At 43.9% G+C, this 26,606-nt stretch overlaps 4 protein-coding genes across 4 annotated transcripts; 2 read left to right on the forward strand and 2 right to left on the reverse strand.

Annotated features, from left to right (window-relative positions):
- Window positions 1-7,299: 7,299 nt before the first annotated feature.
- Window positions 7,300-7,892, forward strand: LOC144383763 (leptin-like). The gene is made up of 2 exons (XM_078083002.1): window positions 7,300-7,476; window positions 7,575-7,892. Exons 1-2 carry the CDS (start codon window positions 7,342-7,344, stop codon window positions 7,890-7,892), a joined length of 453 nt encoding a protein of 150 aa, XP_077939128.1. The 5' UTR covers window positions 7,300-7,341.
- Window positions 7,893-8,583: 691 nt separating this feature from the next.
- LOC120808777 (RNA-binding protein 28) lies at window positions 8,584-14,872 on the reverse strand. The gene is made up of 20 exons (XM_040161929.2): window positions 14,296-14,872; window positions 13,989-14,132; window positions 13,785-13,897; window positions 13,619-13,694; window positions 13,426-13,518; window positions 13,242-13,310; window positions 13,002-13,101; window positions 12,674-12,915; window positions 12,515-12,581; window positions 12,261-12,370; window positions 12,098-12,171; window positions 11,848-11,983; window positions 11,514-11,578; window positions 11,220-11,378; window positions 10,893-11,042; window positions 10,702-10,776; window positions 10,475-10,598; window positions 10,109-10,247; window positions 9,734-9,848; window positions 8,584-8,977 (listed from the first exon to the last, which is right to left on the reverse strand). Exons 1-20 carry the CDS (start codon window positions 14,426-14,428, stop codon window positions 8,840-8,842), a joined length of 2,322 nt encoding a protein of 773 aa, XP_040017863.2. The 5' UTR covers window positions 14,429-14,872; the 3' UTR covers window positions 8,584-8,839.
- Window positions 14,873-15,063: 191 nt separating this feature from the next.
- On the reverse strand, window positions 15,064-18,013 carry LOC120808787 (transmembrane protein 53). Its single transcript, XM_040161951.2, has 4 exons — window positions 17,650-18,013; window positions 17,115-17,378; window positions 16,560-16,806; window positions 15,064-16,451 (listed from the first exon to the last, which is right to left on the reverse strand). Exons 2-4 carry the CDS (start codon window positions 17,349-17,351, stop codon window positions 16,090-16,092), a joined length of 846 nt encoding a protein of 281 aa, XP_040017885.1. The 5' UTR covers window positions 17,352-17,378; window positions 17,650-18,013; the 3' UTR covers window positions 15,064-16,089.
- A 3,933-nt stretch (window positions 18,014-21,946) lies between these two features.
- Window positions 21,947-26,293, forward strand: LOC120808767 (proline-rich transmembrane protein 4-like). The gene is made up of 2 exons (XM_078082625.1): window positions 21,947-22,864; window positions 24,051-26,293. Exons 1-2 carry the CDS (start codon window positions 22,072-22,074, stop codon window positions 26,135-26,137), a joined length of 2,880 nt encoding a protein of 959 aa, XP_077938751.1. The 5' UTR covers window positions 21,947-22,071; the 3' UTR covers window positions 26,138-26,293.
- Window positions 26,294-26,606: the final 313 nt, after the last annotated feature.

Here is a 26,606-nt window from a genome sequence, read left to right on the forward strand (position 1 = left end):
GTTTATAGTGTGCCAATTGGCATTACAGATCTGTAATGTGTGTTGAAAATAAATCACAGAGTGGAATTTAGGAAGCTGCCTGGAAACCCCTATTTCTCAATTGTTTCCACTATCCAAGTCCTTACATTTCTGTTCATTTTAAAAGGATTTGTGGTTTATTTTGTTGATGATACGTGTGTCTGTGTATTTGATATATCGTTGGTCAATATTTGTTCACCAATACTGACACAGCTCCTAAAATGATCGGTGACGGACTTTATTCATCGGTACCATAATGTCTTGTAATGTAAATGTAAATTTACATTACAAATTTTTTTCATTGAATGTTCACACTAAACTGTCCACGATGGGTAGTAACAATCAAGGCATGAACATGATTACTGGTCTTCTTCAAAGTGTGATGTTTGGATACACTTTCCAGTCCAAAGCTTCAGTCCAACAGGATTTACAGAAGAAAATGTGACATCCATAAGGAGATTGTTATATGACTCCTTTCAGTCCAAACAGATGTTCAGTCTCACACATCTGTTATTGTGTTTTTCAGATGCCGGACCCACTCTGTGTGATCGTCGGTCATGATTTGTTTCTTTCAGGTCTTTTTGCGGTCTGGACTTGCTGTCACATGACAATCCAGGAAGCCCTTACCCCAAAAAGCATCTGCAAGAGGCCCTAACAACCAGGATGGTTCACTAATGTTTTCATCTTGACACATAGGGCTTCACAGCGTATAAATTGAAATCTAACTTTTTCCATTTATGTTAAGCGTGAGTACATAGTGTGCATTTGAGTTCCTCATTCCAACGGAAGAAGTCAGTGTGCGTGTCAAAATTCACATAACAGTACCTGTTATTAAATAGTTTGAGTAAATGTAAATCACTCACCCTGATTTGGACGGTTTCACTCAAAAACCAGCAGGAGATAAGAATTGAGACCCTTAAATGTAATGTAATGTAAATGCATGTGAAGCGAGACATTGTTCTTCCACAGGGTGGCAGTGAGGCTCTGTTTCCCGGAAAAAAAACTTGGAAATCTCACTTAAGTAATAAAAATGTGGTGGCATATGTTTTTCCTTAAAGTGAATGACGCTTTTTTAGCTATTGTTGACATGTCTGGAATCAATAAATAATTTCCTTAGAAATGTGTCATTTCAAGAGTGAAAAACACAGTTGCAAGCAATTTCTGCCCGGCAGTGATGCATGTTGTGCTTCCAGTTAAATACACATAATAACACCTCATCACGGGCGGCACGGTGGCGTGGTGGTTAGCACTGTCGCCTCACAGCAAGAAGGTACTGGGTTCGATTCAGCCCAGTGGCCTTTCTGTGTGGAGTGTCTGCGTGGGTTCTCTCCGGCTTCCTCCCACAGTCCAAAGACATGCTCTGGGGATCAGGTTAATTGGGGACTTTAAATTGCCCATAGATGTGTGTGAAGAAGTGTGTAGAATGTGAGTGTGAATGGTTGTGTGTCTCTGTGTTAGCCCTGCGATTGGCTGGCGACCAATCCAGGGTGTACCCTGTCTATCGCCTGAAGTTGGCTGGGATGGACTCCAGCCCCCCCGCGACCCTGTGTGCAGGATAAGCGGTTTGACAATGGATGGATGGATGGATGGATGGAACACCTCATCACATTAATGGTAAACTGATCTTTATCTATTTGCAACAAAACTATCGATCATCAATCGATATGAACATATACAAATTGGTCTAAAAAGTCTCTTGACACGTCATTGATCATGGTTGGAAAAACTGCTGAGGCATTGGTGAGGTCACAAGGCAGACTAGATATTCATGTCGGGATGGCATGTTGAATCCTGTTTCCCACTCATCCCCCTCCCTAATGCGAACCAGATGATAAGCGTTGCATAAAAAAAAATAATTGCCTGTTGCAGCTGGTCGAATACTGTAGTCATGAGTGGAAGGCGATATCTGTTCTTAACTGTGATTTCGTTGTGTTACGTCTTTTTTCCCCACAAAGAAGAAATCAGCCCCTGCTGGGGACGAGGAAGCCCGGATCAAACCTGCCCTCAGAGAATACTCAATATGGTCTTTCATAGCCTGCCTCTCAGGCCCAGAAACCGAATACAGACGGCCCTTCGGGATGGTCGAGCCGGGCAGGAGGCCCCGGTGCGCCAGTCTATGCGTGGGTTGTGGCAAATTAGCCACAGAAACCCGGGGATGAGATGGTGCAGAAGTGAGTGCATAAGGTTCAGCCCTATGCGCTCCCAATGATCGGCAATGCAAAGAGCTGAATAGTAAACACATACAAAAATCTCTCTTATAGAGGAAATAACAAAGCAATCAATCACAAAAAATGCTCTAAACTAAATCAAGGAACTGTGGAGCGATAAACGGCACAAAGCCAACTAAGGAGTCCAGAACGTGGTTTGGGATAACTATGACCTGGGCTTTCATGAGGCGGGTGTGCAAGGCGAAAGGACATGACACGCTGGCACAGGACAAGGGGAGACATGATGGAAGTGTGGGAACAGGTGGACACAATTGGACTGGTGACACATGAGGAAGGGCAAGGAACCTGAAACGAGAGGAGAGTTCATTTCCAAACTAAAACAGGAAGTCACAATACATGGAGACAGGACAAAAACCCAACTTAATATACAGGTGTGACATCCTGGTGTGAGTTTGTTCTGAGCCTTGTTCTGGTTTCAATTGAACAATCATTTTTTTAAATCCTTTCATTTCATTTTCCTAAATATAATGGTGACATTGTTTTTTTTAGTCAGGATTTTTTTCTACAGGAATGTGACATTTCTAAAGCCCCCTCTACTCCAAAATGAATTGATAGATAAGGGTTAAATTATAAAGGGTGTCAATGTGATTAGATAAAAAAAAAACTCCACCACACTAAGCTTCATCAAAATCCTTTTATACCTTGATTCTGTAACTGGAACTAAAATGAGTTATAATTTGCCTTCCAGAGAAGCTATTTGACTCCTGAAGGCCACTAAAAAACCGTGTTGCGTTCATGACGTGATTTTTTTTGCTCTAACAATGACCATTCACACGACATCTCCATGCAGGAGACCCCGATGCGTGATTGTTTATTTTAACTGTGTAAGAATACATTCACAATGTTGTCCACATTCACATGCCATTCACTAAAAAGCCACAAAGAAAAATACTCCTAAAAAAAAAAAAGCAGTGACTAGATTCCAGGAAATACAAGACATCAGCTTGTTTTTTTCCGATTGGTTTAAGTAAAGAATAAAGTCAACTTCGCTTCTTCCCATCTGTCTTGAGAACAATGAACAGAAAAGGAGAGATTTTTCCCAAAACATTTCTGTTCAGGGCTCCTGAGCTGCCTTGTCGGCCTTTCAGCCCAGCGGTATTCATGCCGACCCAACGCAGTTTCCTCTCCTGATGCCGTTTACTTGCATCGCTCATGCTCACTTCAGAGTTAAATGACAAGCAATACAAGAGTAGGGGGCCAGTTTTTGTGCGGTACGCATCAGTGATAAATAACTTCTCATGAGCAGCTACCACTTTTGAACAAACACACACAAACACACAAACATCGTTGGATTGAAACGTTAAAAGTAATTGCGGGACATTCTTTGTTTCAGCCGAATCTCTTGTCCATGGGTTTGATCCTCATTTCATTTTCAAATGAGTCACTTTTATGTGACGAAGGAGTTCATCCGTTGGGTTTAGGAAGGAAACCACAAAAGCGCAAAAGCACAAAAGCTCACGATCAACAAAAAAACAGCCATATGCAACGTGTCCTACTTTGCTGAGAGCAATATTTATGTCAAGACTTTGTAATGGGACAACGAGTGGGATCAATGGCATCCATCAGGCCGATTTGAGAATGAAAGTAGCCTTGAGAAGGCTTCAACGCCACTGGGGGCATCGTTTTTTTCTTTTACAAAACCTCCTTTACATGATTGCATCCTATGATGCGGCTTCATCCATCACACCTAGCCACAGATGAGAAACAACTGCACCTGTTTGACGCAATGGATGGATGAATCGGTTCAAGCACCAGTGATGTGATGAGCCATTTGAGATGAATTCCAGGACAAACGCCTCAAGAACAGAAGTTTCTTGGTCGGCGGTTGCTGCCAGTTTTATGTGTGGCATCGACAGATGGTGGGGTTCATTCATGCACCTGCCATCACTTCTGGATAGATCGCCCGTGTGTAGCTAATGATGAAGGACTACTTGTATTTCCTCTTTCTTCCTCTGAGGCCAAAGCACCTCACATCAGTGACTAGCGTTGATTTGTCTGCGGACACCAAGGTTCGAGAGCAAACACACATTTTATTTGGATTGAGGGAAGTGTTTGCTCTTTGATTGTAATATGCTCCTCCAGCAACACATACAATCACTGTCATGCAAGTGAATATGCAAAAGTGTAAAGGTTTTCCTTACTGCTGGCCTCAATCTGCAAAGGTCTTAGTGTTTAAATGAGCATGCTTTCAGACGGAGCATTGCATTGAATGCAGAATTTTTAGAAAAACTATGTAATAATGTTATATTTCCCTGCATTCTCTTTTTAGTGGATATTTGAGAATTGGGTTGTAACGATAACTGCACTGCAGCCCATGGCACAAAATGCTCTAAAAAATCATTACTTTGGTTTATTTATGAACTTGAATCATCTCCAGTGACGGACTCTTTGTTGGTTAATGTTTAATCAACAACAAATAAATAAACAAAATGATTCAAGAACTTATTTCCAGTAAGTCTGTTTTTAAGTTGCTCGGTAACACGTTAACGCTGCAGTGATGCGACTTATTGTTTGCAGAGCAGGAATTCAAGATAATACAAATCACCAAATTATTTGACTTCAACAGAAATGGTTGGAAACGGCATCAGCCAAATAAGCCTTTAAATATCTTAGCCTTGCATAAGATGTCACTAGTTAAAGTCTTCACAAGTTCACTGAAGTGTTTTAACACTTGATCCTTGGTGTTAGGCTGCTTTTGTTTCTTTAGGTTAATATACCTGATTCCTGATGAAACTGGCATTGCTCAACTTGTTATTTTTATTGTTAGACTTGTAGTCGTAGTCACACGGCGATTTTGAAGCCCTTCCTAAATGAAAAGCTGACTCAGGGCTTTTCCAACGAGTTTAGTTGTGTTAGCGTCACCAGAGGTTCGGGAAAAGCATCATCAAAGTTACGTCACGCTGTGACTCACGCAGGCAGATTCTGCCGAGCGGAATTCCTGGTTTATATGCTGCATCCAGAAAAGTAATCTGGCCCATTACCATGAATTATGTACGCATGGGGCAGGTCAGCAACACGCTTTCAACATTTCGTCTTCATATGATGCCGTCATTCCCTGTAGTATTACCCTTGTTCGTCTGACCCTAAAGGGATTAATGGTGCATCCTGCATGGTCTGCAGAGATCAAGCTGCATAAAGCAGAAAGGAAATGCCTTTGACTGGCCCCTCGCATGAGCTGCCGCTCACTGGATGAACGTTTAAAGAAAAACATGGACAATTTTATATCAACCTTTGGGGTCAAATCAGAGCAACTGCGGATGCAGCTGACTGTTCACAGATAAGCAGTCAGGATATAGCCTAATGCATACAATGTGTCTGACTCAAGACGGGCCATCCACATTTCCCGTTCAGTGATACGTTGCCAGACTAAATCCTGGATTCATCCATGACAATGTCAGGATTTCTCCATGATTCATCCAATTGCATTCCTTCTCGTCTTTCTTTTTACTTACTTGGCAGAAACGTGTTCTTTGACGTTGGTTTCTCAGACAACCTTGACGTCATGTCAGTTACGTTTACTCTGCTCAGTGTGACACTCGCCACGTGTTGACGCCGTTATGAGCCCTCTGTGTGCGGGGGCGAGTCTGTGCGTGTGAATTGCACGAGGCATTATGACAGTTTACTGTAAGTTACCTTGAGAGGTTTTGTTCCACGTGCTTGCGGGCCTCTCTTTAAACACGCATTGGCCTCTCTGACATCTTTTAGCTTGTGAGAAATATGATAATCACTTTTTTAAAAAGAGCATTGAATATGAGAAAATAACTAGCAGAAAGAATTATCAGGCAATTCTTTTTAGATGAACACTGACGTTAAAAGGAGTTTTTGTGTTAGCAGTTATTATTAGAAGACGTGGCGTTAATACTTTATGTATCAGTTAAAAGTATAAGAAGGGGGATATTGCAACCTACGTTACGTGAAAATTATACAGTGTCCTTGTTTTCTGGTGTTAAAACACAAACACAGCTAAAACACAATGCATTGGTATAGAGTGAATAGTTAGTAAAGCAGAAGACTCAAACACTGTATGTTTGGCTGAAATACAATTATTATTTCTACTTGCTTAATGTAATAATATAAAATGATTTAAATTAAATAAAAATAAAAATTGATCCATTTATGAGATGCAGCTCGTTTATATATTCCAGGATTATTAGGTTTTTTTTGATTGCTTGTTTATTTTCTGCTTCTGTGCGCTACCCGAGCTGCTGTGCGCTCGTTGTTTGGGATTCCTAAATCAATACTGACGTGACTGGCAGCATTAGGCAATGATCACATTGGTAAGCAATGAATTGAGAGTGTCGGTACCGGATGTCACATACAGTATATGGCCAAAGCCACAGAATAAACAGCATTGTTGTCATTTCTATTTGTGAACTTTGAGGTATGACTATTCTCAACTGCTTTGATAGCTTTGTCAATTCACGCCGAGGTGTACTCGCACACTTTTCTCCCCACTTCCACCATGGGAACGGGGGTTACAGCATGGGGAGAGGTAAAACAAGTGAGGGGGTGGGTGGGTGGAGAACTGTTGTTGAGAGATATGAGTAAGACATGAGTCAACAGCCCCATACTATAAGATGTTCTGATGGAGCCCAACGATGGCACAGCACAGACTTCCACCCAAGGTAAGGTCAACTCTCCTCTCCGCCTCGCTCCATCCAGCTCCATCACTCGGGCTTCGGCTTCTCAGCTCACTTTGGTTTTACAAGTACTGTACCCAACTTCTCATTCAACTGAATGGGAGGAAGAAAGTGTTTGAGAACATTTGGATGGTACTGTATGTTGGATGTGTTTGTAAAAGGGTTGATTAGGTTGATAGCTCATGTTATTAGGAGCTCGTAGCCTTCGGTCTACTCCTCTCAGAGTATGCAGCAGAGATTTGGAAACAGAGGGGGTTGACAATATTAGTTACCAGCCAAAAGCAGGTGATCTTTGTACTTGTTACGTGGTCGAGACTTCAGAGGTGTCTCTATCAAACATAATGAGTTATTATTATATGGGAGTATATGTGTATGCATAATATAATGAAATGCACATTTCTCTATTCAGGAACACATAAACGCTTTTCTGACTTTGGTGCATCTGGAGAAAAAACATGGCCTACACTTGGACCCTCCTCTTTTCACTTTTCACTTCACCCATTTTAAGAGTGTGCACAGCTTCTCCTCTGCCAAGTGTGGAAGTGATGAAGATGGCCAAACAGCTCGTGGTGAGACTCGACGACTTTCAGGTAATATTTACAGTTCTGTTTGAGGGGGGCCGCGCATGCAAAGTATTTCCAAAAGTTGGTGTAATTCTGACTGACTCATGATCTTTCGTACGCTGCAGTTCCCCACCGATCTGACCATCGGCGCACTGGATTACGATTTTTCTGGAACGAAATCCATTGTGGCGGCTTTGGAGCGCTGTAACAGCCCGATCTCGGAAAGCCTGGAAGGGGTCACTCAGGTCAAGACAGAACTCTCTTCGCTGATAGGTTTCCTTCGTCGGTTGAAGCAATGCAGTGAGGATCCGGAGCCAACGTCGCCGGAGCCAACGCCGCAGGATCAACGGTTTATTCAAAGTAAGACCTTCGAGGGCCTAAAGAGAACAAGGGAGTATCTCCAGCAGCTGCAGCAAAATCTGGATAACCTTGACACTTGTTGAAAGACAGATATTACGAACAAAATCCGTAAATTGTGGCCTCGTTTTTGGAGAATGATTTGTCAGGTCTGCAGAATGTGACTTGACACAAACTTATTTATATATTTTATTTATTTAAACTGGATAAAATGTATATTTTCTAACACTGTCTCACGGTGATGCCAACTGTGCTTCTATGTTTTGCAAAAATGTATTAATTTATAAACACATCTTTGTATGACAATACGGTGGTATCAACAGTGCACTCGGCTGTAAATCCACTTTTTGGTAGCAGCCCGAGGAAGTGTCACAATAACCAGCAAAAACTAACAAACTTACCCTGATCAACAGCTCAGGGCAAAGGGTAACTTCCATATGAGTACAATATCCCCAACTCCTTTGGAAATGTTTATTGATATCTGAAAATATTTTGACATTTGCCTTTTTCATATTGAATTAAAAATGAATACATTTAACAAATATATTGTGGGACGCAAGTTTGTCACGGATACATTAAGACAAAGAAAAGAGATCAGAATAAAGTGGAAGAGCAAAGCGAGCCAGTTTAAACACACCTGTGGGTGTTCAGCTCCTGCTTCACTAGTACTCAAGGTCCATGAGTGGTGTTTATCCGCAACAATCGATTATGATCCCTTTTGGTCGCACGTATTTGAAACTATCCAATAAATCTAAAATCCAATAAAATTAAAATCCAGACAATAAAACCCACATTTATTTTTCCATAAAAAGTACAAGAATGACATGGTTTGTTTGAGAGGTACAAACATGGATTACAGAAATGCAAAATAAGGATGAAGAATGTTAGAGCACGGCGCAGTTTCATGAGAACAACTGCACTTGTTTAAAGACCTCGGGACGCAATTGTGGATGACCTCTGTTGTGGTAGTCAAACACATTGTGTGTCTCTCTCGCTCTCTCAAACAAACAAACACTCACACACAAACACTGCGTTAACTATCAAACCACTTGCTTCTCTTGAGATTGGTGACGTTGTCGCTGTTACCCATCAGTTTCTTCTTGTACTGCTCCACCAGGCTGTCAAAGCGGTCCCCACCATTTCTCTTGAAATTCTTCTTTTGGGTTTTAACCTTCAGGCACGAAATAAAAAGGGTTGTGAGGCAGAACAGAACAGAACGACTTGTCTTACTAACTTTGCATTCAAATGCTTGGAAACCTGTGTTGTCCACACTTTGCTCTGGGAAGTCTAAAAAAAGTCAAAACCACTGCGTACCAATTGCAACAGTCATTAATCCTTACAAGCGCAAATCTGTGCCTCAGTGCGCTTTCCCGACCACTTTAACTACCAATTCCGTCTCACCTTCTCTTTCCCTAAACAGGAAAACAAGCCAGTTTTTGAAAACCGGGGATTTTTGAAAACGTACAACTTAATGCAAAGCAAATGATGGCATTCGTTGGGTACTCGTTTGAATCTGATCGTCTGTATAGCTTAAGAAATGTAGGCTGGCCTTTCTAGAATATGGCAGAATTTGTTACATTCATCACAACGCCACAAACGTTCAGTTCCAAGTTGAACTGCGGTCTACGGATAAATAATAAATAAAAAATTGATGTTAGAAAAAAGATCGTTGGATCCACCTGATGTGGTTCTTAGGATTTTCTTTCCTTATTTAATAGTTGGTTATTTTTGAAGTAGGGGTCCTGAGCTCTTTGTTGGCGCTCGAGGTTTCCCAAATGTCCAAGCAGAGGACTTTAAACAGGAGTACTGACAAAGACATGGTTTTCGATACTATCTGATAAACCAGCAGCTATTCTTCCCTGAGAGATGTTCTGTGAATAGGACCAAAGGCAGCGAATTAGCAAATACAACAGAAGTATTTATGAACCTGGTTGCTGCGCTGTGTGGGCTTTTCCATCTGCTGTCTCTGCCGGTCCTTCCTGGTGGATCCCGGCCGGCCTTTCTTGGGTGGCGGAGCCTGTTGCTTTCCCCTGTCACGCAATCTGTAAAGGACAACGGTTTGTAACGTGTGACAGAATTCTGTCTCTTGCTGTTTAAGAGACTTTTGGAATATGTTCACCCAATGTTTAACATGACAAAGAATTTTCAGTTTTTTGCAAATCATTTTCAGATTTCTCTAATATTACATATATTATATTTCGGATACGTGTTATATTTAACACGTATCCGAAAAGAAATACCGGACACATTTTACTGTCTTCATTCAGATGCTTGATACGAGTACAGGTAAAAATAGGCGTACCTGATCTTAGGCCCCCGATGGGAAGGAAAGTTTAGAATCTTCTTCCGCTTCGTTCCATTCTCCAAACTAACGTGCTCCACCTCAGGTTTGGTCTGGAAGCCTAAAAAGCGGGTGCCTTGCTTCTGGGTTTCAACAGGAGCTGACAATCACAGAAAATCAAACATGGTAAAGAAATGTAAACATAAAAGGTGAACCATGTTGGGAACAGAAATTAAAAGGCCACAGTAAAGTAGTTTTAATTCAGTGTCAAATGCAATGTGGTTTCTCAGCAGCGGGCTGAGCTCCATTAAACATTCACGTTCAACTGTCCCGTTCTCGCAACTTGGAAAGTCAAAGAGTGTAAAAACTGAAATAATAATTTCATACCTTGCTCGTTTTGTGTCGGGTTAGATGAGGATTGTGCTTCATTTTGACCTTTCCTGGGTCCTTTATCCTCTTTGACTGTCTGTGGTGGCGGTTTTTGTCCCCTTTTAAGAGCCAGATTGTGTTCCTACAAAGATAAACAAACGTTTAACTTACATTTAGACGACACGAAGTCTTTCAATTAGAAGAACCCTCAAGTGTAACTGTCACACAAATGGACAGAAACGCACCTTATTTCTTTGTTGACGCATGTCTTTCATTTTGAGTTTCTTAGAATCTTCCAGAGAGAACTCAACAATAGGTCTCTGCAGCGTGCAAAGAAACATAACACAGTGAGACACACAAACATGTCTGAATAAAAGGTAAATAAATACAGCAGCAAACATGCTGATAACGGATGTCAGCCTGAAAAAAAATGTACCTTGTGTGCGCCAAAGATGTCGGGGTTGTTGTTAAGGTAACGAAGTGTGGAGAGAGCATGTTCATGGTCCTGGAACTGGACAAACCCGTAACCCAGCGATTTTCCCATCGCCTGACCCTTCACGGGCCTCTTGTCATACATCACCCGGCACTAAGAGGAGCACACACACGCATATAGCGTGTGAATAATAATAATAGTAATGACAAGAACACCACCTAGTGGGCACACAGATCTATGACAGTCAACATTATTAAATACTACTGCAAAACCATTTCCAGGGATGTTTTTACAAAACTGCAGTTTCCCGAATGCGGCCTTCGTTCTCACCTCCGTCAAGCGGACTCCCTTGTTTCCTTTCACTGCTTGGAGGCAGAGTGCTTTGAGTTTTTTATCGTCCACTGACTTGGGCAGGTTATGGACACATAGACGATTCTTTGACACAAACACGTTGATGGCACGAAGCTTGGTCCTCTTTATTTCTTCAAACTGAGGGAAATGGAAAACATGAGTCAACGTAGAAGTAATATGTTGAAAACGATCCTGGTGAGATAAACAATTTATGCATTACATCTCCTCTGCGAGGATGACAAGTGTTGAATGGGAAATGAAGAATGAACTCACCCTGGTTCTTTTGACCATGTCTGCTTCAGGAACACCCTCCGCTGCTTTGGTTCCAGGACGGATCACTGGGGTCAGGTGAAAGGATCATGCATTTTAAAAAACTGATTTATAAGCAATTCCGCAAAGACAATGAAAGTTATTATAGGAATACACAAGACCAACATCGATATGAAGAGCGGTCGGTGGCAATCTTTAGCAGAGTATTATGAATGTTGGGTCAAATCTGCATGAAGCAATACCCTACATATTCACAGTAAATCAAACCTTCCTAGTGGTCACTAGTGGAGCTGCAGGACAAAAGCAGGGAAGAGGAGCATGAGACGGGTCTACTCACGTCCCTCTCTGGCCAGATACAAGTTTCTGGTGCCCGATTCCACTTTCACTTTATCCACCTTCAGCTTGGAAGCATCCTCTCTGGTCACTGCTGCCACAACCAACAGCTTTCTGCCATCTACACGGACGCCACCGTTCTGCATCAAACAATGCATTGTTTACAACAAGGCAACATTATAACTCATTGCAAACAGAACAAGGCTACAAATGAGGCCGTGTCATAAGAAAGCTAGTTATTCAGAAGGTATTACCTCTGCTTCATCCGCAGCTTCCGCTATGCACTTGTCTGCAGCCTCTTTAGTCTTGAACTGAACAAATGCACAACCTGGTGGAACAACAATTTCAAAATAAGACAATCAACCCGTTTCCCCAACAACAAAGGGAAGAGCGGTAGCTCAAGCACAGCTGGCTGACCTTTGGAGTGTCCGGTTGCTGCGTGGATGACGATCTTAATGTAGTTCAGCTCGCCATACTTGAGCAGAACTTCCTCAAGGCCCTCTTCCTCTGTATCGAAGGAAAGGTTCCTAAATCAGTCGGGAATAAGACGAACACGGACGGTCACGTGATTGATACAAATGCGGGCAAAATCTGAGGATTAAAAAATGGGAGTAGGGTCAACGATCAAACTAAATCATGTTTAAGATGAAGCAGTGAAGAGAATAGTAAACCTGATGAAAATGGTTCTGCCCTCTTTCACATCTGAAGGGAGAAGTTTCTTTGAGATTTTCTTTTTAGCTGTGAGGTAAAAGTAGCAGACAAGCACAGTCAAGAAAAAATTCACATGGAAATCGTTGTTAACATGCAAATTATAAGCAGGGAATGGCTACCTGATTTATCTTCCTCTTCTTCATCATCATCATCTGAATCTAGGCTACTCTCATCATCGTCGTCACTGTCGTCATCTTCTTCCTGAGACACGTCCTCATCATCCTCTTTCTTGTCGTCATCGTCATCCTCCTCCTGCTCACTGTCTTCTTCCTCACTTGCATCTTCATCATCATCATCATCCTCCTCCTCCTCCTCCGATTGGGATTCTTCCAACTGCTTCACAGATTGTTTGGAAGGGACTCTTTGGGAAAGTTTGAAAACAAAACAGTCCAGTTAAACAGTTTTAACCCCTGGTGGCACACTGAGGCAGGTGTAAAGAAATCATACCTTTTCTTTTCAGGTGCAGCTTGTGGCTTTTCTTCATCCTCGTTTTTCGTGTCACCTTTCGTGTCTAAAATGGGTGTAGTTGCTGGTGTGATCTTTGTTTCTATTATAGAAACAAAGCGATGTTAATCATTACCGTGTATATATATATAAAAAATTAGAATGTCTACTCACTCATTCTTAATGTGCATTGAATAATAAAACACTATGCATTCGTCTTGCAGATGAAAAGGGAACTATTACCTGCAGTGGACTGCTGTGTAGCGATGTACTTGTCCTTAGGCACAGCCCAGTCAATTGCTACCTGCCGACCTGTAACATTTAAAATTTAGTCACATCATAGAAGCTAAATAACAACTCATTTCCCAAATTGAGATGTCAACAATGAACTTGTTGGGGGGGGGTGGTGTGCGTGCGTCTCATTCACCTTTTATCTCCTTCATGTTCATGGCGTTCAGCGCGTTCCCTGCCTCACACACATTTTTGAAAAGGACAAACGCAAATCCACGCATCTTTCCATCTACGGAATGAAACAGAAACCGAAGAAAACAACCAGTCAGCCCAGGTACTTAATCAAACATGTTTGGGTGGCCTCCTGTAGGAATTAAATCCATTTTCACCTGGTTTGAGGGGAATTTTGGCCTCCAGAACGGTTCCAAACTGGGATAAAATTTGCTTCAGGTCATCCTCGGAGCACTGAAACACAAGGCCGGGTGTTACATTTCTAGCAAGGAGTGTACCGATTCAAGCAGACGTGCAACTGGAGTTCAGAAGCGTTCGGCTTACCTTAAAACTCAGGTTCCTGATGATGAGCCTGGATTTCAGCTGCGTCTTCCGGACGCCTTTGGGTTTCTGCTCATGTTCTGTCGGTGCTGCAGCAGCAAGAGGCTCTTTGGGTGCTTAGTGGGAGACATGAACGCGGTCATCCAGTAGACACGGCATGCGATCTCTCCCGGTTGCTCGTTATTGGAACATGTCGTTTGCACGTACCTTTTTTCCCTTTGTCTTTTTTCCTCTTGGCCACAGCTACAATGATCCTTCGTCCGTCGTATTCCTTCACTTCCTTCAAAGCTCGCCGTGCGTCTTCCACCATGGAATATATGACGTAGCCAAACCCACGGCATGTCTCCGTGTCTGGTTTACCAATAATAAACAACAGGTTGTTGATGTTTAGTTGTTGTTGCCGTTGTAATGCAAGCCTTTAGTAACGTGTATGTATACAGGCCTAAACGTTAGTTACCACGACTTAACTAGCTTAACGTAAGTAACGCCACGCGATCAAGTAAAAGGACATCACCTTTCTCTTTGACCACGAAGCATTGCTTCACCGGACCAATTTCGGAGAATATTTCCTCCAGCCGTTGATTCGTGGCCTCGGCTGGCAGGGGGCTGACGAACAGGGTCCGCTGGTGCATGGCGCCCCGCTCCATGGCTAACGTTAGCTGTTAGCTCGCTGCTAGCAGCCTGTCCGCCTCGGCTGTAGTTAACTCACGAAACCGACCAGTTAACGACCCCGTATGCGTCGTTAATACCTTAAAACTGGATATCAAACAAACTGGCCGGATGAAGACACCGCACGGGGACTGTTAAACTAGAGGATCGTGAGCTGGCAGATCAGGTCGCATGTTTACATATGCGCGCAGCCATCTTGAAAACGTGACGCCGATGTGGTTTCGAGAATAAAAACCTCTGGTAGTTTGCTCCGCCTAGTGGCCCGGATGTTGACGCATGTCCGCAGGCATCTATTGTAATTACGCATCTACACTTCCTCACTTGACCGACAAAGGCTTTAATGTCGTCCTCTACCCGACTGAGATATTTCCCCTAGGCGTGTCCCCATTTCTAGTTTTCTATTCCTTGCCCGATATGAGGATGTGTTACTCTTTATTAACCCCATGATATAAATCCCAAAGGCCTGTTTGAGGTTTTTCTTTGACCGAAGAAGCGCACGATTAAGGTCACGGTGTATAATTCTCAATTTACCCGATTTTTCAAAACTACTACAATGCAAAACAGTAGAGGAAGGAACATGACAAATGACATACCTTATCAAAAATGAAAAATGTTGACGGGGTATTTAGTTGTTTTATTGCACAAATAAGAAATGTAACAATGTCAAATTATAACATTATCAACACGAGGTCAATAGCACACGATTCTGAGATTTCGATGCTTTATAAAAGGGGTTAAAACAATCAGATGTCGTCAGTTCATAAAAGGTTTACCACTGAGGCTTAATATACCGTCTGTGTCTTGATCAGCATTGCAAACACTCAACCAAGGTTTTTTTGGGGGGAAGAATACGATTCTTCTAGGCAGTGGTAGACCGTCAGAAATCTTCAAGTCAAGTCTCCGGAGTCATTTATATAAATATACACTACCGTTCAAAGGTTTGGGGTCACTTAAAAAGCCCTATCGGAGACTGGCCAATAAAAAGAAAAGATTGATATGGGCAAAATAACAAAGACATTGGACAGAAGAAGATTGGAGAAAAGGGTTAAGGACAGACGAATCAAAGTTTGAGGTGTTGGGCTCACACAGAAGAACATTTCAGAGACGCAGAACAAAATTAATGTTTCAAATAAAAATATCTATTTATTTATTTATTTCTAACGTTGTCAATGTCTTGACTATATTTTTTTTAAATGGAAAACACAAAGTTGTTTGGGTGACCCCAAACCTTTGAACGGTATTGCAAGTTAAGAGATTTGGCTTCGACACCGTAGAAAATAGTGCATGCATTAAGGCTACTGTAAAGAACTTTCCTACTTTTGATTTTCAACCTGTATTATAAGTCTCTTTACATATAATCATTCTGATCTTTGCGGTTACATCAACCTACAAGATACCATTTCTCCACCTCCCCTCATACTTTGCTCCTTGTTTTCAGTAATTCAAGTAAACTAAATCAGTATGACTCAGCTGTGGTGAGTTTTCTCCAGTACTTTATACTGGTTGCCCTTCAAAAAACAAGATATCTAAATTTTCCCTAAATAAAATGTCATTAAACAGACGTGTGTTAGGAGTTGCGTCACTCCAGTCGGCATATCCCAACACATCATATGCTAACATGTGGTGTAATGACATCATCTTACATTTTAGCCTTCAGTGGGTCTAAGCGGAGAGACTGAAGGAACGTGTCCAGAGAGGTCAGATACTCTTGTGGGTGTCTCTTCAGGTGACCTGCATGTGTTGAGTCCTCCCACTTCTTGGCTTTGACGTCCACCCCGCGCTTCCGCCAGTGATCAATCAGATCCTCCATAGCTTGCGAGTTGCTCATTGCGTCATTCTCGCAAAAGAAGAACAGCGCAGGGGTTGTGATGGGGTTGTTCCAAAAAGTACCAATGCTTGTGTTGTAGTAGTCCACCGTTTGGCGTTTGAACATGTTAAAGTATGACATGCTTACTTGTTTTACCAATGTCTCAAATCGAGGAAACACAGTCTTCCCTAGACCTGGGCAGAGGAGAAACACACTTAATTAATTTGCACTGAAAACAACTTCACGACCACTGATAAATGTATGAATAAAATTTTCGTACAGCAAGTCAAAACAGAGCTAACCTATTGCCATCATCTCCACCGAGCCCACCACAAGGCTATCGTAGACTTGGCCTTTGATCCTCTGTGTGAGCGCCTGATACTTCTGTGTGTCCTGGGAGATGTGAACCAGCAGCTGAGTGAACGTGTAGCCGCCAATAGAGAAGGCATGGACGAGCAGCGGGCGGGACACAAAGCGTTCACTCTGGAGCAACTCCAGCAGCATCTTTCCATTATCGAGTCCCCAGCGAGGCCACACAAACTGCTGTACCTGGTAAAAAAAAAAAAAAGTTAAAAAACAACAATGGTCAGAGTTTAGTGCCGATCCGTTTACAGTTTAAAGGTCAGTGATCACAGAGGTTGCAGCTGCAAGCTTCAGGCTGTGCAGGGGGGGAAAACTGCACGGGAGCAAGAGAGGTACACATGCATGCTGACAACGAATTGGAGCAGTTGAAAGTTCAAAAGTTGTAGTTACAGTCTTGTTACCACGGATAACTTTCCTTGGCAAAAACAGCCTGGCAAATACGGTTAAGAAATCAAGACAAACGTTGCAAGCCTCGATCGATTATTGGCCCTCACCTGACTCTCTACGACGAGCACATCGTAGCCGGTGCGGAAGTAGATGTCACAGTACTTAGCCAGAGCCTGGGGACGTGATCCCAGCCAGGGCAGCATGAGCAGAACGGGTTTGTGGTCTTCGCGGACTTCGGCCCGGCATTCGGACGCCGGAGGCACCGACTCGTTGACGTAGAGAGTCACGTTCTTGGCGAGGCGGTGGGCGGTGACGCCTCTGCTCAGGAGCGCCCTGCCCAACATGGCGGCTACCGCTAGCTGCCCGACCGCCTCCACACGGTCAGGGGGGGAAGTGACAGAAACAAACAGAGGACGTGAATGAATTAAAACAACAAACAAAAAAAACACACGCATTAATTGCAGGAAGATAATTGCAGTAAGATATCGACAGTAACGTAAAGTACTACGCTAGCTCCTCTTAGGCTTTACTTAACGTTAGTTAACACGGAGCAGATGGACGTCTTTAAAGTCAGCTCAAGATGTGCATCGTCATATTAAAAGTTAAATTCGCCGATAAGAGGAGTAACTAACCTAACCATACCTGTATGTTCTACCCGGGAATGCTGGCGGTGTAACGCCGGTTTGAAAAGTGCTCGCGGCGGTAAAGGTCAGTGATTTTCCACAGAAAGTGTACTCAACATCTCCCCTTCGCCCCGTCCGCTCCTCCTCCTCCTGCTGCTTCGTGTGATTGGGTGGGGGAAGGGGGGGTTGGGTTCGGTCGCAACTTTCTCGGCAGAACCGCTGAGCTCCTCGGACATTAACAACGCGAACCTCGGCGGAAGGGACCCAACCTGCCTCCTCGCGCGCCCGCTGGCTGTCTTGTGGTCTCATCGAAGTGTTTTAAAGGGGTCTCGGGCCATTGTATGAACCGGTTCAATGGAATTACCCAGAAGTCATTGCAATGTGACGTTAAAAAGGGGATAAGCCGTGAAAGCGTGGAGCCGTGGGAAAAAAGTTTTTTTTAAAAGAGTAGGCCTATGGCACGTGTGTGTTTAGAATGTCTTAATAAAATGTACACATTGTACATTATTTAAAGATACATGAAATCAGATTATATTTATTTATTCATAAAATATCAAATCATTCAAGCAATTTTGACATAAACAGTGAAACATGATTTAGAATGGGATGGTGAGTGGAAATATCAATTATTGATTAAATACAAACAGTTTATTAAACAACCAACCAGAGAGGCGAACACACTGGATCCCTGCTACGCCTCAATAAGCGGGGCCTGTCCCGTGGGAACAATAACCTGTACAGAGGAGCCAAATGCAGGTTTGGCAAGTCAGTAAGAGCCGCCACTGTATTCTTGAGAAACCGCCAGCTCTCAGCGAGTGACTCTGCTTCATTCTTCAGATCATTCTTCTGGCACTGGCACGCGATGGCATATCTGTGGCCGTTGCCGGTAAATCTGTGTTAGGAATCACAACAAAAAGCTGAGTGGGTGGAGCCAAATTTCCGGAGAACGGCAATTAAATATTATCCTGCGGGCCATTCTCATTCATTTTATACAAGTTTGATTTTGCTGGTTCTGTTGAGTGAGCCACTGTGTGAGTGAGCGCCTGCCACATGATCCCTGACGATCCCCCTCGTCGACCACGCCCTCCGACCTCCGCCTGGCTAATCTGAATGAGCTGAATGAGTTCTACTGTAGATTTGAAAGACAATGGGACAGTTTTGACTCCCATCAACCAGCTCCAAACCACCATCCACCATCATCCCCATCCCCCCAAAAACCTAGGATCACAGGACTTCAGGACTATACAGACCTGTCGCCGTCACCTATGTGGTCAAAATGTCTGAACCGCTAGTCCCGTCCCACCTAAAAACCCTCACGACCCACTCCCGGACCCCCTGCAGTTTGCCTATGTCGTGCGAGGACTAGACTGGAGACTTTACTCAAAGCAATATGACAAGTTTATTTGCAACAAGAGTATTCTGTCCTGCAGTTTAACGTGCACAGACCTATTTCAGGCAGTTTAACAACAACATGAAAGAAGGCGCTTAATATAAAATGCGCTCAAATTATATAGTCTCTAAGAGCATTTTTGATTGGTTATTAAGATGGAGGCGGCTCCTGCTTAGATCCCTCGGAGAGCCCCATTGGAGCACAGGCATGTCCATCCCTCTGGGCTCTCGGATCATCACGCCTCCCGTTGTTCATGAGTTCTACATATCGGGATGTTTGCAAGATGCTCTGCAAGATGATTTGCATATGAGTGCTTGCCGCAGTTCCAGGTATGGACATGTTATTCCTAAAATGGGGAACAGGTGCTTACTGTTGAACTGCATTTGACCCAGATAGTGCTGCATCTTTTTCCAACATGTTTACGTGTGCTGGTGTTGTGCCTTGAAACACAATTTCTTCGTGCAATCCGGCCTTTAAGTGGCCTTCACCCATTATTACTATGCATTTATAGTTCAAGTGTAATTTCATTCTAGGTTAAACGAGCATGTCTATTACTCTTAATACTCAACACCTACAGATCCAACAGGTCTATAGGCGTTGGTGTCAATATTATAAAATTGTGATTGTATAACATGAAAACTTACACTCTACGGAATATCAAAAATAAGAAACGGAAAAAGTTCAACGAGTAAAACTGGAACGTTGCAAAACAACACAAAACATAAGGTTAATTGACGTGTGAACAAGCGATACCAACACACAGATGGTGAGTAGAGCGTTGATGATTCAATCCGAGGTGAGTAATTCAATTACAAAGGCGATAAAACAAGGAAAGGCAAAACCAAACAAGTGAGGTAAACACGGGACACGAGTAAACAAATGAACAGGAAACGAGCTGAAACCAAAACCCCAGACTTGACGCAGGTAGCATTGAGACTAATTTGTTGTATTTGTTGATGTGGTTACGATTTTGTCTGTGTGGTAACCTCCCAACCCTAAAAAAAAGTGCATTTATAATAACATTTGGAATAACACAAAGATTACAGTTTGACTTTCACCCTCTTCTTTGCTTGTCGTTTCTGTGTCTTGCCCTGACTTCCCTCGGTCGCAGCTGGACACCAATCCCTGCTGACTTTGTCTTGTTGGGGGATGACTTGTCTAAACAGAAAGCCGCCCAATGAATTAGGACAGCAAGTGTGAGGCGGTAATAATTTGGCCATGTCCCTCACTGAGCTCATATGTTTGGCCTGTCATTGTTCCTATCCAGTCCCTTTAGTCACGGTTGGGTACGTGCTTTCCTGTGTCCTCATCAGCCGGTTGATCACGCCCCTCGGGAAGTTCCTATCTTCATCATGGAATGACCATCTATCAAAGGCCTCACTGCCTTTCGATTCCTTTGTTATCCCAACCCTATGTTTGCAGTTGCAAAATTAAAATCTTCATCGTTGGCCGTGTTGTTCAGGGTCACAGCCAACTAGGCATGGAGAATTCACCTTTATGGCTTTGTGAAAAATATATGTTCATAAAAAAAAGGATGGCAGAAGATCAATGCGCCCTTGGCAGAATGCCAGAGTAACAATACTCATTTGTATTGCTAGTTCAACCATGGTCAGTGGTGGACTTTTCACTTCGCAAACTCAACCCTGAAGAGACGGCACAGATGTGTAACTGTGCTTTATCCCTCTCACTCTCCCTGCCTCCAAAGGCATGTGGATCAGTGTCTATTCTCAGAACCACCCTTGGGACTTCAATTAGGCGTCGAGGCTGCTGGATTTCCCCTTCTGTGTGGAAACTCCACACACAAGCGAGAAAATAAAGAAAGTTAGTAACATGGTATCATCAGAGGCAGATCATGTAGTGAAATGCTTTTCCCACATTAATGGCATGGCAATAAGGTCACAAGTGGTAATCACAGTATTCAGGTCAGCGCATCCTCTTGGTTAGGAGGTGCTGCGTGATCAGATCATGTACACACACGTAACCACTATCATGCAAAATGCATGTCTGCCATTCAAAGAGAATTTTCTCCTTCGTATACTGTTTGTGACAACAACTGAGTAACGGCCACTTAAAAAGAAAGGGCACTGCATCAGTTGTCAATTGAAGTCGACAGCGCGTATCGATCTGCGGCACTGGGTGGCTCAAGGCACACGCTGATGGTTGACAACTATGCTTTAGCCCCTATGACTATATTCATGCCCTTTTCCCTACCTTCTCTTCTCTCCCCTGCTCTCCTCTCCTACTCCCACAGCCTCACACACAGTTCACAACATAACCAGCAGTAAGAGATGATGCTCTGTGAGTGTGTGTGTGTGTGTGTGTGTGTGTGTGTGTATGATGCCTCACATTTAGGGCAACAGAATAGCGCAAACAATCAAACTGACTGTCGGATCAGTGCAGCAGCAGCAGCAGAGAGTGGGACAGCGGGGTTGTCCCCGGGGAGGTGGGGTCCGTCCCATGTGTCGACTGATGGAGAGAAGAGGGGCACAGCACAGTGAGTTTGATGGGACACACAGTGCTACGCGGAGAGAGAGAGAGAGAGAGAGAGAGACTGCAGTCAGGCAGCGACACGAAGGAGCATACATGTTTAAAGAGGCTGCAGCAGAGTGGGCTAATGATGAGGTAAGAAAGCAGAACTGGGAGCATCTAGAAAAAAGCAAGCGTGTGTTTAATGTCTTTTATCGTGCTGTTATAACAAAGGAACATTTGCACCCTGGCTCGTGGAATGAGTGTATTTTATAGGACTTTGTAGGTGAAAGGAAAAAAGGTTTTGAATGCTTTCATATTTTCATTTTAGTGCTTGACCTATATGCAGAAATTCAAATTATTTATTGCAAATATCCTAGCAATGCATAATGTTTGACGAGTTGTTGCACAGACAGCTGTGTGATGGATGCGATTCACCTTCTTTTGCTCACCCAGGTGTGTCAAGCAAGAGATCAGCGAGATGACCGAGGTTAAAGATCTGTCAACCCGTCGAGCTTGGGACTGGACAATACCCCTCAAAACCATCAGCATGTGACTTTTTGGAGGAGTTTATAGAGCCTCGCCATGCACTCTCTGTGGAATCTCTGTCTGCTTCTCCTCCTCTCCTTTCCGCTCTCACTTCATGTCGCAGCCTTCAACGGAGAACATGTCAGGGATGCACAACAGCCAGACGACAACACGGAAGCGCGGCGTCGCACACCTCCACCACCGAGACCACATGGCTCTGGCTTAGCACCGAGCAATCCAATGTCTGGGACGAAATATGTTGACTTCCCGGGTCTGCCTCTGAGCTGGCCGCTTTCGTCATCTGAGGAATCTGATAGAAAAGGTGCAATGGATGAAGACATTGCTTTCGAGGAGAGCACAGAGACCTCTCGTTTGCATCATAATGAGAAGGGGCTTATCATATCCAGACTTTCTGATACAAAGGATGAGACATCCAAGGAGAGCGCACAACCAACGAGGTCTTCATCAGGAGGAGCACCACCTCGCTCCACCCAGGGACAAACATTAAAGTACAAACCAGCTGAGACAAAAGTATCCATATTTGAGTCCGACCAGTCAGAAGAGAATCAGCCAACTTCCCCACCCTCTCCGGATAAGGCGGCCGCCGGACCGCCTGCTTCTCTTCCGCCCGGCTCACTTCTAACAGTTCCGGAATCCACTCCGCCGCCGTACGCCGGAGCCCGTCCCGACCCCGAGCACCCCACTCCACCAGTAGCCGTATGGGGACGGACCACTGGACCCTCTGTTGTCATGCAGGACGGTGCACAGGGCGGGACAGTCCCAGTGAAAGGGACCAGAGAAGAATTGATTGATATTATGGGTAATAACCCGGGCATGAAGGCAGACAATGGTAAGCCATTAATTAAGTTGCATTCATTTGCTAGTATCCATCGTTAATTAGCTCCTGCCACAAATCACAGGTAACACCTGTCACTTATGGGCTGCATTGAATCATAGGCTCTATGGTGTTGACCTCATTAAATAGCAAAAATAGAATCTAAAAGACTCTTAAGTCTATGTGGGACTGCAGTATTTCAAATTGCACTCATAAGTGTCAACACAATCCCCCTGCCTCTTTCCCAACTAAGTCCACTTCTAAGTCCACTATCTTGTTGATGTTGCAACATTGTATTCATTACATTACATGTCATTTAACTGACACTTTTATCCAAAGCGACTTACAATATTCAGTCAGTGTGTACGACCCACGCGCAAAGGTGGGTGGATAATGTGGTGCATACCCGCACATTCAGTGTTTACTGCACACACACACACACACTTGTCAAAGTAAATGGTGTGTTGTGTCCACAAGCAAAGAGGGAGGAGGGCTTTGGACATTGGTCTGTGAGAACATACTCTTCCTCAGGTTGGCTACGCATTTGCAATTTCGTTGAGTAAATCCCTCCAGTAGTAGTGGACAATCTGAAATGTGCACCTTTGGACACGTTACCTGAGCTTGGTGGCACACAGCTTACTCTGAACCTTATTTTACCAAGGGAATGAGATGCTTACATGGTTGGTTACAGAGATGGTTACACAATCCTAGTCAGATGTGACATTTGATACATGTATTGCAAATATGTTGTATCCTTTCTTGTAGAAAGAATGCAACATATTAACGCCTCTAGACTGTGCTTAATAATAGCCACGCAGAATGAGAGCAACGACGAGGTCAATACTGGCTAATCAACACACATTTTTTCTCTCCACTACTTTCTCACTCTCACTGTGACCCAGTTAGAGGTTCCCAGTTACGAGCCTCTGTTATATTATGGATTAACTTCACACATGGCAAATACTCACCAACTCTATACTTTGCGTATAATTCACTTCATCATCACCAGTAGTGGAATCAACGCACATCATGACATTATGTTTCAAAGGATAAGCATGTTCATCCTATTATATGAATGTGTTGCCGTACTCCCCCCATGTTTACAATTAAAAGGTTTGGTTATAAGTTCATTGTAAGTGTTCAGCCTTGGCACACAATACGTTGGTAATACTTTTATAATTTATCTTGCTTGATTTTTCAGATGACTCCAAGGAGAATGCCGTGCTTCTTCCAAAGACCAGTGGCACGCTCTTGCGTGACGGCGGCACAGACACACCTGCCACACCCTGCAAAACATCAGACCAGTCCTGGACACCCACCTACCCAGAGGACTTTACCCCCACCGAGTCACCGCGCCCCGATCTGACCCTGGGCTCTGCCCTTTCCATCCCTCTGTATTCGGACTGGAACTCTGCCCTCGCCACGTGGGGATTTGCATGGGAAGCACACGTCTACGGCCTGGGTTCTGTTTTTTCTGTATTCGGCCTAATCTCTGTGGTTTGTCTGTTAGGGTTGCCCCTGCGCTGTCCCGCGGGAAGCCCCTACTTCTTCCTGCTGCACTTGTTTCTTTTAGCGTTCGAAGGGATTCAAGCTTTTTGTTTGCTCTATGATGCTTATAATCACCAAGATCGTCTCCCCCCTCTGGGCTCTCTGCTGCTCTCTGAGCTTTCCTTTCCCTGCTTGATTTCAGCCTTCTCCCTTGCCTTCATCCTGCTTTCCCTGCGCTCACGTATGCATCTTTCATTCCCACTTGCTAATTCCACCTCGTTTTCAGCCTTTCCCAAGCCATGCCTGCTACTGTGTATGTCCATGCTGTATTCTGGGGTGTCCCTAGGCTGTGTTGGCCTGCTCCAGCTCTTCCCCAGCCTCCCCTCGGTGATCCTGCTATTCCCTCAGGGTGGGTTTGTATGTCTCACCATATTCCTCTCAAGCTCCTACCTTGTATTCTACTGCTTTATGCAATTCAACACGAAGCACCTGTACCGGCTGAATGACACTGGAGAGAGCGGAGGATCTCCTGAAGATGTGCCATCTTCACGTTACCCCTTTTCCAAAGTGGAGGACTGGGGTAGGGCAGCAGGAGCTGGATTAGGGGCTTCCTTGTGTTTGTTAGGGTGTGGAGGCCTCCAGTTTTATGGGATCTTGCATGCCCTCGGTTTGGGTGGGGTTGATAGCTACGGTTTCCAGCCCTGGCCCTGGTGGGGTTACCAGGTAGGCTGCAGGCTCTGTGAGATTGGGGTGTGTCTAGGTTTGTCTCTCATTGGTTCACACCCTCTATTCTGCCAAAACAACTCTTCTACCGAGTCCTTAACTAACCCCCGGCCAGGATCTTGGTCCCGTCTCTCGTGCGGCTCCCATTCACGAGGGCTCATCAAGCCCTCTCAGGGATGTGCAGATTCTCCTGTCGTCTCCTCTCGTGATTCTGGATTCAGGCTGGTGGCCTGTGATGTCATAACAAAGGAACAGTCAGAGGACCTTCCCCTTTTCCCAATGGCGGATCATCCTCGGAATAGGCTTGTCCCCAATTCCAGCCAAACCCAGAGCACTGCTTTCCTTACACCCCCAAACCCACGGTCCAAGCCTAACAACGCAGTTGAGTCTCAGCTATCGTCACTGGATAGCCTGAGAATGGAGACGGACTCAACTGCGGATCTGCGGCCCCCATCTCTCATAGACCTGTCCCGTAGCATTGACCAGGCTCTGTTCAGCGAATCCCTATTCTCTCACAGTATCTTTGGTTTGCCGAGACTCTTTCATGCTTCTTCCAGCCTCTCTTTGAGCTCTCCGAGCCAGGGTGAATCACAGCAAGGGCCCAGCTCTATGCAAAATGCATTATACCGAACCAACTCCTGTGGTGACATGGAACAAGACAACGGCCTGTCCACTTCAAGACCTTCTAAACCAAACAGCTCGTTGACATCTCAAGGCAAGTCACCGGTGTCACCGGAGCAATGGAATTGGAAGGAGAGCGTCTCTGGTTCGACACAAGGCCTTTGCAGCAAACCCAAGGAGACGGGGAAGTGCCGCTCACTTTCCTGGGCCAATAGAGGTCAAAACTTTGCTGAGAGCAGCCTCCCCAGAGCAATCCCCCACCTGTCATACCACCGGCGTTACAGAACCCTGAGCTTGGCCTCTCGGGACGGTTGCGGATCTGGCCGCCTGGCCGGTACTAAACATCTGAGTGAGAGCAAACAGCTGGAATGGGATCTGGCCGTGCAAGCGGAGTTTGTCAACGTGTGCAGACAAATTGACGCTCTGAGTGTTTGCAGTGACACCATTGAATTGTAGAAAGTTATACATGTTCATGTCATGATTAAAATTCACGTTACGTTGTACTGAAACAATACTCCAATCAGGTTAGATGCATCATAAAAGTTATACACATGTATGTTATAACCTTAACTTATAAAATAAATGAACATTACTGATATTATTGATACAATATGGAGATGTAAATTATTTTCCATGATTATTTCACAGTTTATATTATGTATGTTGAAAACTTTATTTGCAAATGCTGTCTTCAGTTCATCTCAGTTTTAATATGTATACAACTTACAGTACATGTTGAACTTTTGACATTTTAACTGTATACAGAAATTGAAAGGGACGTTTAGTTAATAGAGGGCCATATTTCATAGTAAAATAATAATACAATAACATTGTACTATTGATGTACTTTTGTGTTTTCAATAGGAGAAAATGTTGCTCAGAAGGATGAGTTATTGTATCACTTGTGATTGGATGGACACAATCT

Source organism: Gasterosteus aculeatus, chromosome X, assembly GCF_964276395.1.
Source record: "Gasterosteus aculeatus chromosome X, fGasAcu3.hap1.1, whole genome shotgun sequence".
In the NCBI taxonomy this organism is placed as follows: Eukaryota; Metazoa; Chordata; class Actinopteri; order Perciformes; family Gasterosteidae; genus Gasterosteus; species Gasterosteus aculeatus.